This window comes from Dipodomys merriami, unplaced genomic scaffold, assembly GCF_024711535.1.
Source record: "Dipodomys merriami isolate MVZ:Mamm:240054 unplaced genomic scaffold, mDipMer1.0.p SCAF_12, whole genome shotgun sequence".
NCBI classification, from domain to species: Eukaryota; Metazoa; Chordata; class Mammalia; order Rodentia; family Heteromyidae; genus Dipodomys; species Dipodomys merriami.
In genome coordinates, this window is record NW_027202493.1 from 36,292,950 (window position 1) to 36,306,741 (window position 13,792).

Genomic DNA, 13,792 nt, shown 5'->3' on the forward strand with positions numbered 1-13,792 from the left:
GATCAACAGATATCAGAGGCAGGTATATACATCCTGGAATGCTCACATGTTTGGAAGTGTTACCAACCCACAGTTAAGTACTCACACTACATCAAAACACAAGATTTCAAGCTGCTTAGAGCAAAGCAGTACTAAAACCAGAAGATTCTAGATGCTAGTGGGCATTCCATCTTTGATCCCTTTTCTCCCCATCCATGCATTCTTTTTTTTGTAATAGTGATTTTTTTAAATTTTTATTTTGTTTATTATGAAAATACCATACAGAGGAGTTACAATCACATGGGCAAGATAACGAGTACATGTCTTATCAAGCATTGTTGCCTCCTCTTGTTTCTCCTTCCCATCCCTTCCCATACTCTCCCCACTTCCCCCCTACCCGGTCTTCTCCCCCCCACCAAAGTTGTAAAGTTCATTTTGTGACAAAACGACTTGTTCGTCTCATTGTTGCAATGGGTCCACCTGTATCCCTATTTAAACAATTTGTTTTTTCCCTTTCCCTCCACAAATTATACCAACATCAAATACAGTGAAAGCAGGGGTTATACCGTGGGGGAGGGACATACAAAGCAACTTAGAAATCATCTTATAAATATGTTAGAAACAATTGCATGAAAGAAAAAAAATTGAATACTTATCTTGAGGTTCATTCCCCTAACATCAACTTACTGACCTTTTCTGCTTGACTCAGACATATACTAGTTATTGCAAATAAGGGAGACCATGGGACCTATGTTTCTTTGGGCCTGGCTTACTTCACTAAATAGAATTTTTTTCCAAGTCTTTCCATTTCCTAACAAATGGGGCAATGTCTTTCTTTCTGATGGAGGCATAGAATTCCATTGTATATATATATACCCCATTTTCTTTTTTTTTTTTAATTTAATTTTATTTTATTTGAGAACATACTGTACAGAGGGGTTACAATTACATTGGCAGGATAATGCATACATTTCTTACCAAGCATTGCAGCCTCCTCCTTTGTTTACCCTTAACCTCCCTTCCCAGCCTCTCCCCTCCCCCCCACCCAATCATACCCCCCTCCCCCCCCCCACACCGACATTGTAAAGCTTGCTTTGACATGACATTTTGTAGTTCTCCTTGTTGCAACAGGTCCACCTGAATCCTTAAACGACTTGTTTGTCCCCATCTCTTCCACATGTTATACTGACATCAAATAAAGTGAAAGCGGAGGTTACACTGTGGGGGAGGGACATACAAAGCAACAAAGAAATAATCTTATAAATGCGTTAGAAACACATGCATGAAAGAAACGAAAACATTAAAATACATATTTAAGGGTTCGTTTTCCTAACATCACATTATCTGACCTTTTCCGCTTGACTCATACCTATACTAGATATTGCAAATAAGGGAAACCATGGGACCTATGTTTCTTTGGGCCTGGCTTACTTCACTTAATATAATTTTTTCCAAGCCTTTCCATTTCCTAACAAATGGGGAAATGTCATTCTTTCTGATGGAGGCATAGAATTCCATTGTGTATATATACCACATTTTCTTGATCCATTCATCTACTGAGGGGCTTCTGGGTTGGTTCCATATCTTAGCTATGGTAAATAATGCTGCAATAAACATAGTTGTGCTGGTAGCTTTAGTGTGGTCTTGTTTGTATACATTTGGGTAAATGCCCAAAAGTGCGGTTGCTGGATCATAGGGGAGATCTATGTGAAGTCTTTTGAGGAACCTCCATACTGCTTTCCAAAGTGGTTGAACAAGTTTACATTCCCACCAACAATGAAGTAAGGTTCCTTTCTGTCCACATCCCCTCCAGCATCTGTTGTTGTTAGAGTTCTTGATTTTTGCTGTTCTAACTGGAGTGAGGTGATATCTCAATGTTGTTTTGATTTGCATTTCTTTTATGGCTAGGGATGTTGAACATTTCTTCATGTGTCTATTGGCCATCCTTCTTTCTTCTTCAGAGAAGCTTCTCTTTAAGTCTTTCGCCCACTTATTTATTGGGCAGTTGTTTCTTTGAGGATTTGTTGTTGGGGGGTTTAATTTTTTGAGTTCCAAGTATATTTTAGATATGAGACCCTTGTCCGTTGTATGGCTAGTAAAGATCTTCTCCCAATCGGTGGGCTTTCTATTGATCTTGCTAGCTATGTCATTTGCCCTGCAGAAGCTCTGCAACCTTATGCAATCCCATTTGTCCAACCTTTCTTTGATTTGTTGTGCTTCCGGGTCTCTATTCAGAAAATTTCGACCTGAGCCAAGGAGACCTAGGGTTTCTCCTATTCCATCCTGTAATGTTTTCAGAGTGTCTGCTTTGACTTCATGGTCTTTGATCCATATGGAGTTGATTCTGGTGCAGGGTGATATATAAGGATCTAGCTTTAGTTTTCTACATGTAGTTAACCAATTTTGCCAGCACCATTTACTGAAGAGGCTGTCTTTCTTCCATTCTATTGTTTTAGCTTCCTTATCAAAGATTAGATGGCTATAGGTCTGTAGGTTCATTTCTGGGTTTTCAATTCTATTCCATTGGTCCTGAGGTCTGTTCTTATGCCAATACCAAGCTGTTTTGATTACTATGGCTTTATAGTAGAGTTTGAAATTTGGTATTGATATTCCTCCAGCAGTGTTCTTTCCGTTGAGAAGTGTTTTTGCTATTCGGGGTCTTTTATTGTTCCATATGAATTTTTGGATTGCCTCTTGTATTTCCTTGAAGAATGAGGGTGGAATTTTGATAGGTATTGCGTTGAATTTGTAGATAGCCTTGGGAAGTATTGCCATTTTCACGATGTTAATCTTGCCAATCCAGGAGCATGGGAGGTTTTGCCATTTTTTAAGTTGTGTGTTGATTTCCTTTTTCAAGATTTTAAAGTTTTCATCATAGAGGTCCTTCACTTCTTTAGTTAATTCCTAGGTATTTTATTTTTTGTGGGGCTATTACAAATGGAGTTGCTTTCCTAATTTCAGCCACACTTTTCTCATTGTTGGCATACAGAAAAGCCATTGATTTTTGGGGGTTAATTTTATAACCTGCTACTTTGCCAAAGTTTTGAATCAGCTTGAGTAATTTGGGAGTGGAGTCTATGGGATTCTTTAAATACAAGATCATGTCATCTGCAAAGAGGGAGAGTTTTATTTCTTCTTTCCCTATTTGGATCCCCTTTATGTCTGCATCTTGTCTTATTGCTGTAGCTAGGCATTCTAATACTAGATTGAAGAGAAGTGGAGAGAGTGGGCATCCTTATCTTGTTCCTGAGTTAAGAGGAAATGGCTTTAGTTTTTCACCATTGAGTATAATGCTGGCTGTAGGTTTGTCATATACAGCCTTTATTGTATTGAGGAATGTTCCATGGATTCCTAATTTTTCCAAAACCTTCATCATAAAGGGGTGTTGGATCTTGTCGAATGCTTTTTCTGCGTCTATTGAGATAACCATGTGGTTCTTGTTCTTGCTCCTGTTGATGTGATGAATAATATTAATTGATTTGCGTATATTGAACCAGCTTTGCATCCCTGAAATGAATCCTGTTTGATCATGGTGTATGATTTTTTGGATGAATTGTTGAAGTCGATTGGCCAAAATTTTGTTGAGAAGTTTTGCATCAATGTTCATCAAAGAAATGGGTCTATAGTTCTCTTTCTTTGATGAGTCCCTGCCTGGTTTTGGGATGAGGGTTATGATGGCTTCATAGAATGATACCACATTTTCTTGATCCATTCATCTACTGAGGGGCATCTGGGTTGGTTCCATATCTTAGCTATGGTAATAATGCTGCAATAAACATAGTTGTGCTGGTAGCATTAGTATGGTCTTGTTTGTGATCATTTGGGTAAATGCCCAAAAGTGGGATTGTTGGCTCATAGGGGAGCTCTATGTGGAGTCTTTTGAGGAAGTGCCATACTGCTTTCCAAAGTGGTTGAACAAGTTTACACACCCACCAGCAATGTAGTAAGGTTCCCTTCTGTCCACATCCCCTCCAGCATCTGTTGTTATTAGAGTTCTTGATTATAGCCATTCTAACTGGGGTGAGGTGGTATCTCAATGTTGTTTTGATTTGCATTTCTTTTATGGCTAGGGAGGTTGAGCATTTCTTCATGTGTCTATTGGTCATCCTTCTTTCCTCTTCAGAGAAGTTTCTCTCTAAGTTTTTAGCCCATTTATTTATTGGGCAGTTGTTTCTTTGAAGATTTGTTGCCCAACCACACATTTTTTAGAGGTACAGGTATGCTGATTCCTTCTTCATTATTAGTAAGAAAAATGTTGACATTCTCTCTCTCTTTCCTTCAAGAAGCTCCTGTTACAGTCACATCGTTCTCAGACTAAGCCTGTCATCCCATGCTTTCTCTGCGTTATGCATTCCTGCCCCTCTTTTCTGTCTTGGGGTGCAATGTAGGTCTTTAATCGTGAACTCAGCTTAGTTTCATATACTATCACTAATTCCCTTACAAACTCTGAAAAATATATTCCTTTACCTACATTTCCAACAAAACAATGCTGAAACTCACAGAGACCAATTTGCCCAAATTAAAATATCTATTAAGTATAACTGTCAGTTAATATTGGTTACTGCTATGGGCTGAACTGTGTGTCCTCCCAGATTCCTAACTTGAAGCTCAACCCCACTACTTGAAATGGTGTGCGTATTAAAAGATAGCACCTGTAGAGGGAGCCCATTAGAATGAGCCCTTAGCCAGAATTCTATTGTTCTTGTGAGAGGAAGTGGAAAACAAAATAGACACCAGGAGTGTGCAAACAGTGGAGCGCCATGTTACAATACAGTAGGAAGGCTGCCATCTGCCAGCCAAGGGAAGGGCCGCAGAGAGACCCCACTCCATGGGCACCTTGACCTTGGACATCCAGCTTTCAAAACTGAGAAAATGAACTTCTGTTGTTTAAGCCACCCAGTCTGTTGTTGGTTGTTATGGCAGCCTTAGAAAACCAAATGATAAAATTAGGGACTTGATTCAGCTGCTAATATTATAGAACTACTAAGAGTGCTTACATAAGCAGTTGACAAAAGCTAGCACAAGGAGCCAAATCCAGGTGGTGACTCTTTGGGCAAATAAAGTTTGATTGGAACACTGCCTTGTGGTTGATTATGTAACTGTCTGCATCTACTATCATTCTAAAGCACAGAGTTTAGCAGTTGCAACAGAAACTGAGTTTCCCAGAAAGCCTTACAATATTTTCTGTATTGCTATACTATCTGTAATATAGTGAATAATTGACTAACTTTACTATATTACTTACTACTTTATAAAAGTAGTTGGTGACCTTTGTTTTGTACAATTAGGGATGTATTGTACCAAAGAGAAGTCTAAAGTCTAGAGATCAAAGGTTGACGTGGCCACTTGTCCAATATGATAAACACTTGGGTTCTTTCCATCTGTTTGCTCTATCCTCAGAGCAGTCAGTGTTTTTTCTCCTCAAGATAAGTGTCTACTGGGCCTCCATCACATTCATAGTTTGGTAAGAAGAAGGGAAAGCACAAAGCAAAGAAAGGGGTTCTTCCTACAGAACCTGATGAAAGAGAATTCACAGGTGAACTACCTTTAAAACACTATTACGTTTAAGTAGTTATACAAAGGGGTTTCAATTCAACAAATCCATTTATAAGTACAATGCATCTTGATCAGTGTCACCCCTTCCATTATTCTCCCTCATCTGGCCATCAGGCCTACCTATTCAGGGAATATAAAAGACAGATTATAGAGGTAAAGACCTAGTTGGCTGTGAGTTTAGGATCTTTGACCCTTTGTCAAAGGGCCTTTGACCCTTTAGAGACACAAGAAAGAAGTATGCAAAGAATTCAGCCTTTTCAGTGTATCATCACCATCTTCCCATGAGGCCCACAAGACAGTAGAAGGACGATGTGGCATGTAGATGAGGAACGTTTCACCAGGAAAGAGATTCTGGTTCATTTTAGGCAAAAAAAATGGCAGTTTCAATGGAATAAATGCATAGGTAATGGAAACCTGTGGGTAATACAATCCAGTTCCAAAATCACAGAGAATGGGCCGCCGGCTATCAGCAGGCTGTCTTAGCAGCACAAGTTTCCCACACACCTAGGGAAGCAAAAATAGCTCAAAAGATAAAACCCACTAAAAATGTACCCGCACAAGAGGCCGTCACTGAAGCACATCTATGTCATGACCAGCCCCATGGCTTCCTTCCTGGTCCTATCTCACCTTGAGCTCACTGCGAGGGATCTTGAGACATTACACCTCCTACCTAGCTCCTGTCTGTACAGTCGAAAGGGGAAATGGGCATAAGCATGTGTCTACCGGTGGACAGAAATTAGCTTAGGAGAGGAAACCAGAGGTCACAATAAGGTTAAAAGTCACCAGTTGTAGAGCAGTTTCTTCCCTGAATCCAGCCTGCTACTAACAATAAAATGGATTTGCATCTGGAGATAGAACTAGCCTTCAGTAGTCCTTCTTTAATCTTCCCCAAACCAGTCCTCTTCCTAATGTGCCTTTACCTAGTGGCATTAGATCCTCACAGTAACCCACATTGAGAAGTGCCAAAGGAATCTTCAGATTCTACCTTTTTATTATATTATTATTATTGTTGTTGTTGTTGTTATTGTGAAAATACCATACAGAGGGGTTACAATTACATGGGCAAGAGAGTGAGTACATTTCTTATCAAGCATTGTTGCCTCCTCCTTTGTTTACCACCCCTTCCCCTCTCCATCCCCCTCCACCCCTCTACTACCACCCCCCACCCTCCCTACCCACCACCTCCCCAAAGTTGTAAAGTTCGTTTTTTGACATAATGTCTAGTACATCTCATTGTTGTAATGGGTCCACCTGTAACCCTATTTAAACAGTTTGTTTTTTCCCTCCCCGCCCCACAAATTATATCAACATCAAACATCAAATACAGTGAAAGCAGGGCTTATACCCTGGGGGGGGGTTCTACTTTTTATCCCTTATTCTTTATCAAACACAAGCCCACATCCTGACAACAGATTAGATTGGATTTGATTAGATGAGATGAGATTAGGTTCCCACTGCTACCATCCCAGTTTAAACACTACATTCAGCTGCACTGGTGTGGGAAGAAAGAAACAGGGCGGGGGGGGGGGGGATGGCCTTACTATCTAATATTTAATCTTCCTAGGATAAATCTTTTTCCACAGGAAGGGGGGTTTTGGAGGCCTGGCGTATTGCTCAAACAGAAATAATATTGGTGGCTCTTGCCTGGAAATTAATAAGACCATCTTTGCTTGCTGTGCACACTTCCCCCAATCATAGAGTGTCTGGACAAATTCTTTTCCCCTTGAAGCCCTATCTCCAATCTCTTAAAGCTCAATGAGAGTCAGCTGCTTTGTCACTTTTGAATCTAATGCTCATGCCTCAGGCATATAATACATTTTATGTGTCCTTTTTCCTAATACCTGCTCACTGTCAGTCTATGCTAAAATTATGAAATCTACAGATGGAAAAGAGTAACTTTAAATCTTCCATGTTTTACCATTAGAGGAAAAAACTATTGTAGACAGTTTTTTTTTTTTTTAAGGATAAATCTATGGCTCTGACCCCACAGGATAAAATGGGGTTATAAGATGTACGATTCAGTAGCAGACCTACAGTAAACTCTCAATGAATATTGGCTAAAGGAATGAAGGGATAATGTGAATAATATCTTCGGTGGTAGGTAAGCATTTAATGGAAATTTTCTTTCCATCTTTCTTTCTTTCCCTCTAGCTCAAAACGTGGTTTCAATTGTTAGTTGCCTGCTTCACCCTTGATGAAATCATGATAGCAGCTGTTCATGCCGTAAAAGCATGATTTGTCTTTCAGAATCTAAAGGTTTACTTTTTATCTATAACTCAGGTTTTCTGGGTATGGATTCCAGTGTCAGGGTTATATTATAAAAAGCCAAATTATGACACTAGACCTCCTCACCAACCTGTGACATCACAAGAAAACATGAATCAGAGAAAGAAACATTCATAAGGAAAGAGGTTATGATGTGGTATGTGCATAGAGGTAGCTATGAAACTAGGCGTGCATAGGAAGACAGGATGAAAGGTATTAAGGTAGTTGAAGAATGCTCAAAGGGTGCACAGCTGTCAGATTGCCAGTGGACGAAGAAAGAACATCACTCTGGACCACAGTAAGTGGCAGTGTGCTCATGTTTCAGAGAAACTCCACTTGAGCAGATAGAAAATGGGGATGTGTCCAATTTGCATCATTCCTTGCTGAGCGGTTGCTCTAGTGGAGTTACTGTGATTGTTTATCCAGTCCGCCTGAGCTTCTGTCTGTGGGAAGCCTTCAGGTAGAGAGTCACAGGTGATGCAACAGGAAGCCTGAGGAATGTGCTTAGACCAAATGCCGAAAAGATAGCAGGAGGCATCACCAGTGTGAAGGACAGTCTGTGGTTTACATCGGAATCACTGTCTCCCTAATCCTCCCATCTCCTCTACCCCCCACCCCCTAAAACAGACCACCTTCTACATTCACTGCCTTATTTATGAGGGTTTTGTTTCTCTTTTGGTCTGGATACAAACCTCCTTTACTATTTCTTCCCTTATTGTTTTGATGACTCACTTAACTTTCAAGAGCATACTGTCCATGTGCTTGCCTCTGGATGATCCACAGTAAGATTAGCCAGCTATCCTCTAGACCACCAGATGCTGCTTGTAAAGTAGCATTGGTTGCATGGGCTTGTGGGCATGGTGACTTGTTCTTGCCACACAGTTGGAAAAATGAGGTAGAAGGACAGGGTGGCTCACAATATACTGGATGTAAATTGTCCATTTCTGGGATTTGTATTCTATTGGAGAGGTAGAGCTCAGGGCTCTCTGGGCTCTGTCCAATCAGTTTTTCACTTTGCTGCTTTTATAAATATCAAGTTTGATATTTCTGAGCTCCTTCTAGATTCTGCTTGTCTATTCTTTTTACGGTGTAGACCCTTGTCTTTCTAAATTACTCACAGTTCTTGTAGCCATGTCTTTGAAATTTTATTTGGGATTGGTAGGGAAATGGGGATCTGGTAGGTGACTATAGTCAGCCATTTAGAATATAATTTAGAAAGATATGTCTAAGAAATAGCAGGAATTGCATACCAATGTCATTAATGTTCATGAAAAAGACAAGTAAAACAAAATCATATTACAGAGCATAACAGTACAATATACACAGATGAATACCAGACACATTAAATAATGCTTTGGCAAGGAGATAAATGTGAGTGAAGATGAGGTGTGAAATAAACTGTTCAGGACCAGGGACTCTGTCTTTCTTTGTTCCTGTTCTCTAGTTCCTAGATCATGCCCTTCACAGTTATTCCTATGACCTTGTTTTTCCTTTTTATGAGATGATTTCACTTTACCCTAGACTGAGTAGCATTAGAAGGTCATCATGAAGAATTTGCTATCTCTGTAGCTCAATATACTAGTCAAACATGGATTTCTCAAATAAGCTTTACCTGATTCTCATGAAATATTCCCACCTCCCCAAACAAGTAGACACTGGATTTCAAACATCATCCTGTTCCTTGCTTTTGTGAATGCCTACAGTAAATCCCACTTTTCTCCCATCATCCATCTCTCAAATATCAGGCTTCCGTGTATAGGTTCTGAACCCAAGTGCAGTAACAAGAAGAAAAATGAAAATAGAGAAGCTTTTAAAGGGAATTGATTCACCAGATGCTGGTGAATCCAGATGCCTGTAATCCTAGCTATTCAGGAGGTAGAGATCTGAATTGTGGTTCAAAGGCAACCTGGCAGGCGTGTCCCTGAGACATGCACCTCCAACTAACCACCAAAAACCTAGAAGTAGAGGTATAGCTAAAGTGGTAGAGTGCTAGATTTGAGTGTAATAGCTAAGGGACAGCAAACACCCAGACCGTGGTTCAATCACACACACACACACACACACACACACACACACACACACACACACACACACACACACAATGAAGAGAGTTGTCACAAACTGGGACATTCCAGGCCTCCATTGTTTGTTACCAAATCTGCTAGAAATCTTTCCACATCACACATGGGACGTGTGGCCTTGGGTTCACAGGCAACAGGAATCATGTGAAATACAAAGTCATACCTCTCACAGCCAGAGGCATGCGAATGATCAGATAAGGTAAATCCTATATTTTCTTTTTCTCAGGAAGTATTTGAAAAGAGGTAGAGAGCAACCTGTGGCCACAGAGCATTTCTACAGAGATCCCTCTGTGGGTGATCTAATCAGTGTGGTGTGGGGCAATTTCCAAAGACAATAAGAACATCTCTTCTGCAGACTTGGGAGGGGAGAAGACAGACATCAGTGTGGTCTCAGGCTGCAGCACCAGATAATCAGGTAAGCAAAGCTATACTTTGGTGCTGTATTTTCATTCTATCTCAACATGGAATGAAGGAGAGTGGCTTCTATCCCATTACCGAATTTCAAATTTCTCTGTTTAGGAAGTTTGGGTGACACATACTGGGACCTAATGCTGTCATCTGTAGAAGAGAGGTGAATGAATCAGATACTTCATTCAGTCCGCCATATCACATGCTAGCAGCAAGAACTTGACCAAATAATTTAGATCCTTTATAATTTATTTTCAACCGGAGCTAATATTTAGCTTGAAAGGTTTGTTGTGAAGCTTTATAGGTATTATTAATGGACAGCTACATTTTTCGGGGGAAATTCTTCGACTAGATTACTACCTTGGGTCATTGTAACAATGATGTCTATCATCTTTCCTGTCCAACAGTGAGTATATCGAAGGACCCAGGTAATACCAGAAGCCACAAGCTCCTAACAATCCCTGTCCTTCTTGTAGTAGTTGATCAAGATCTAAATGTCTTGTTTTGTTGTGTTGTGTTATTTGCAATGTATAGAGGATCCTGGGGGAAATTTTCTCATGGTAGAATAAGACATAATGTTAAGGGTCTCCGGGAGCTGCCAACGGCCAAATAGTCTAAGTGATATGCCATTGTTACTTAGATCAGGGCATCAGGCCTTAATGTCGAGAGTAGAATCCCACTACGCCTTCACTACTTTTTGACACAGCTCCATTATTTTGCCTTATGTCTGTGGAACAGATATGTACAAGAAGAAAAATTTATACTTGTCTTTCATTTGTTTTGTGCATACTTTGTTAACAATTGATTACAGGGACTGGGTTTATGACTCTTAGCAGTTCCCATGATAATTAATCATCTGATTGGTTGTTCTGGGGACTCCTCCTGGTGGCTTCTAGCATCTGAAGACTTAGAGCCCATTCTTTCTACCAATTTCTATGATGATCCTTTCCAAACCTTTTCCTGGGTAACTCCATAATCTTTGGTCCAGAAAGTATACTTTGTTTCAAGCAAATCTGTGTTGCATCTTCTTTTGGAAATTACCTCTTGTGTTGTTTCTAGAGTCTGCATCACATAAAAGAAATCTCCTGATTTATGAATTAAAGCTGACAATCAACCCATATACAAAAATTCAGGCAGGTCTGAGCACCTTTCTGAGAATTCTCCATGTGCTCCCTAAAAAATGTCAGCTTCTCTCCTGTTGATGGTCAAGATAAAGGAAATGACTTATCATTGAATGGCATGCTGCAAAAACAGAGTATATAGCAGATACTGCTTTCAGTGAGCTTTCTCCTGATAACTACTTTCCATATGCTTTCCTAAGAAATAATTCTTATGTTTAGTCACAATAATCCATGAACAATTTGGACATAGTATGTCGTTAAAAACAAATTCCATAACAATAACAAATTGAAGTCAAATGGATCTGTAGTTACTAAATTCCATTTTAAGGAATAGAGAAGAAGAGTATGAGATGAATGGAGAAGGAAGATATACAGAGGTGTAGGAGGGAACAAACATGAAAACAAATAGCAGTATTTCAAAAGAAATAAAATTTCCAAATAAAATTTGGATCATAGTTCAACCTATAATCCAAACCATTCAAGAAAGAGGTGGAAAATACAGATCAGAACTAGCCCTGGCAATAAGTTTATAAGATCGAGCTCAATAAATAAGCCATGCATGGTGGCACAGGCTTGTAATCCCAGAAATGAAGAAGACATAAGTAGGAGAATCAATGTCCACAGTCAGCCACAGGCAAAAACAGGAGATTATTATTATTTTTTTGCCAGTCCTGGGGCTTGACATCTGGGCTTGGACACTGACCCTGAGCTTCTTTGGCTCAAGATGAGGGCTTTCCTACTTGAGCTATGGCTTTTTTGAGTAGTTTATTGGAGATAAGAGTCTAATGGAGTTTCCTGCCTGAGTTGGCTTCGAATCATAATCCTCAGATCTCAGCCTCCTGAATAGTTAGGATTACAGGTGTGAGACACCAGTGCCCAACTAGAGACCATGTTTTTAAAAAGCACTCAAACCAAACTTGAGTGGCTCAGGTGCTTAACATGTATTTAGCAAGAAACCCTGACTTCAAATCCTATTACTGCACACCAAAATTAAATATACAACATTTGAAGTTACGTGTTGTAGTGAGTTTACCCATATCTATAATCCATTATCTATACTCAGATTTCCAAGTACAAGTGTAATTGTGTTTGTTTTGTTTGGGTTAGTTTTGTTCCAGATAACCATGGATATTGAAGCATATTTTGACAGAATTGGCTATAAGAACTCTAGGAACAAACTGGATCTGGAAACATTAACCAGCATTCTTCAGCATCATATCCGAACCATTCCCTTTGAGAATTTTAACATGCATTGTGGACTGCCCATGACTATGTGCTTAGAAGATGTTTTTGAGGATATTGTAAGGAAGAACAGGGGTGGATGGTGTCTCCAGTCTAATCAGCTTCTCTACTGGGCTCTGACCACAGTGGGTTTTGAGACCAGAATACTGGGAGCATGCGTTTATATCCCTCCAGTCAGCAAGTATAGCAGCACCATGATTCACCTTCTACTTCATGTGACTCTTGGTAACAAAAACTACATTGTTGATGCTGCATTTGGCTGCTCCAATCAGATGTGGGAGCCTCTGGAATTAGTTTCCGGAAAGGACCAGCCTCAGGTGCCTTCCATCTTCCGACTGACAGAAGAGAATGGAGTCTGGTACATGGACCAAATCAAAAGAGAGCAATATGTGCCAAATGAAGAATTCGTCAATTCTGAGCTCCTTGACAAAAATAAATACCAAAAAGTCTATTCTTTTACTCTTGAACCTCGAAAACTTGAAGAATTTGAGTCAGTGAATAGTTACCTTCAGGAATCTCCAACCTGTGTGATGAAGAACACATCATTTTGTTCTTTGCAGACCTTAGAAGGTGTTTATGTTTTAGTGGGCTACACCCTCACCTATAGAAAATTTAATTATAAGGACAATGTAGATCTGGTAGTGTTTGAGACTCTGAAAGAAGAAGAAATCAAAGAAGTGCTTAAAACTATATTTGGTATTTCTTTGGAGGGAAAATTTGTGCCCAAACATGGTGAACAGTATTTTACTATTTAGAAGCATGACCAAAAGAGGTGTTTAAGGCTAATTCAGGTAATTAAATTTTATTATGGTAAAATTCAAATGTGTGAAAAAGGTAGATAAATGAACAATGAGCCTTTGTATAATCACCACCCCCAAATCCAATGGTTTACTGATGGCCTATTTCAGTCTTTATATAACTGCAGTATTTTGATGACTGAATCATGTAATCATCTATAAAAGTATAAATCATCCATAAAAGTTTCAGCTTAAGTAACTAAATTAATTTTAAATATATCTATGTATATAAACATGACTGTTAGAATATTTACTTATAACTAAAGTATTTTAATCATGATATAATTGATTTGGGAAACAGTGATTTATGATTTTTAAAAAGTTCAACCTTTGTTTCACAATT

At 39.4% G+C, this 13,792-nt stretch overlaps 1 protein-coding gene across 1 annotated transcript; it reads left to right on the forward strand.

The window, feature by feature from the left end:
- Positions 1-12,534: 12,534 nt before the first annotated feature.
- Positions 12,535-13,407, forward strand: LOC138823059 (arylamine N-acetyltransferase 2-like). Its single transcript, XM_070016001.1, has one exon. It carries the CDS (start codon positions 12,535-12,537, stop codon positions 13,405-13,407), a length of 873 nt encoding a protein of 290 aa, XP_069872102.1.
- Positions 13,408-13,792: the final 385 nt, after the last annotated feature.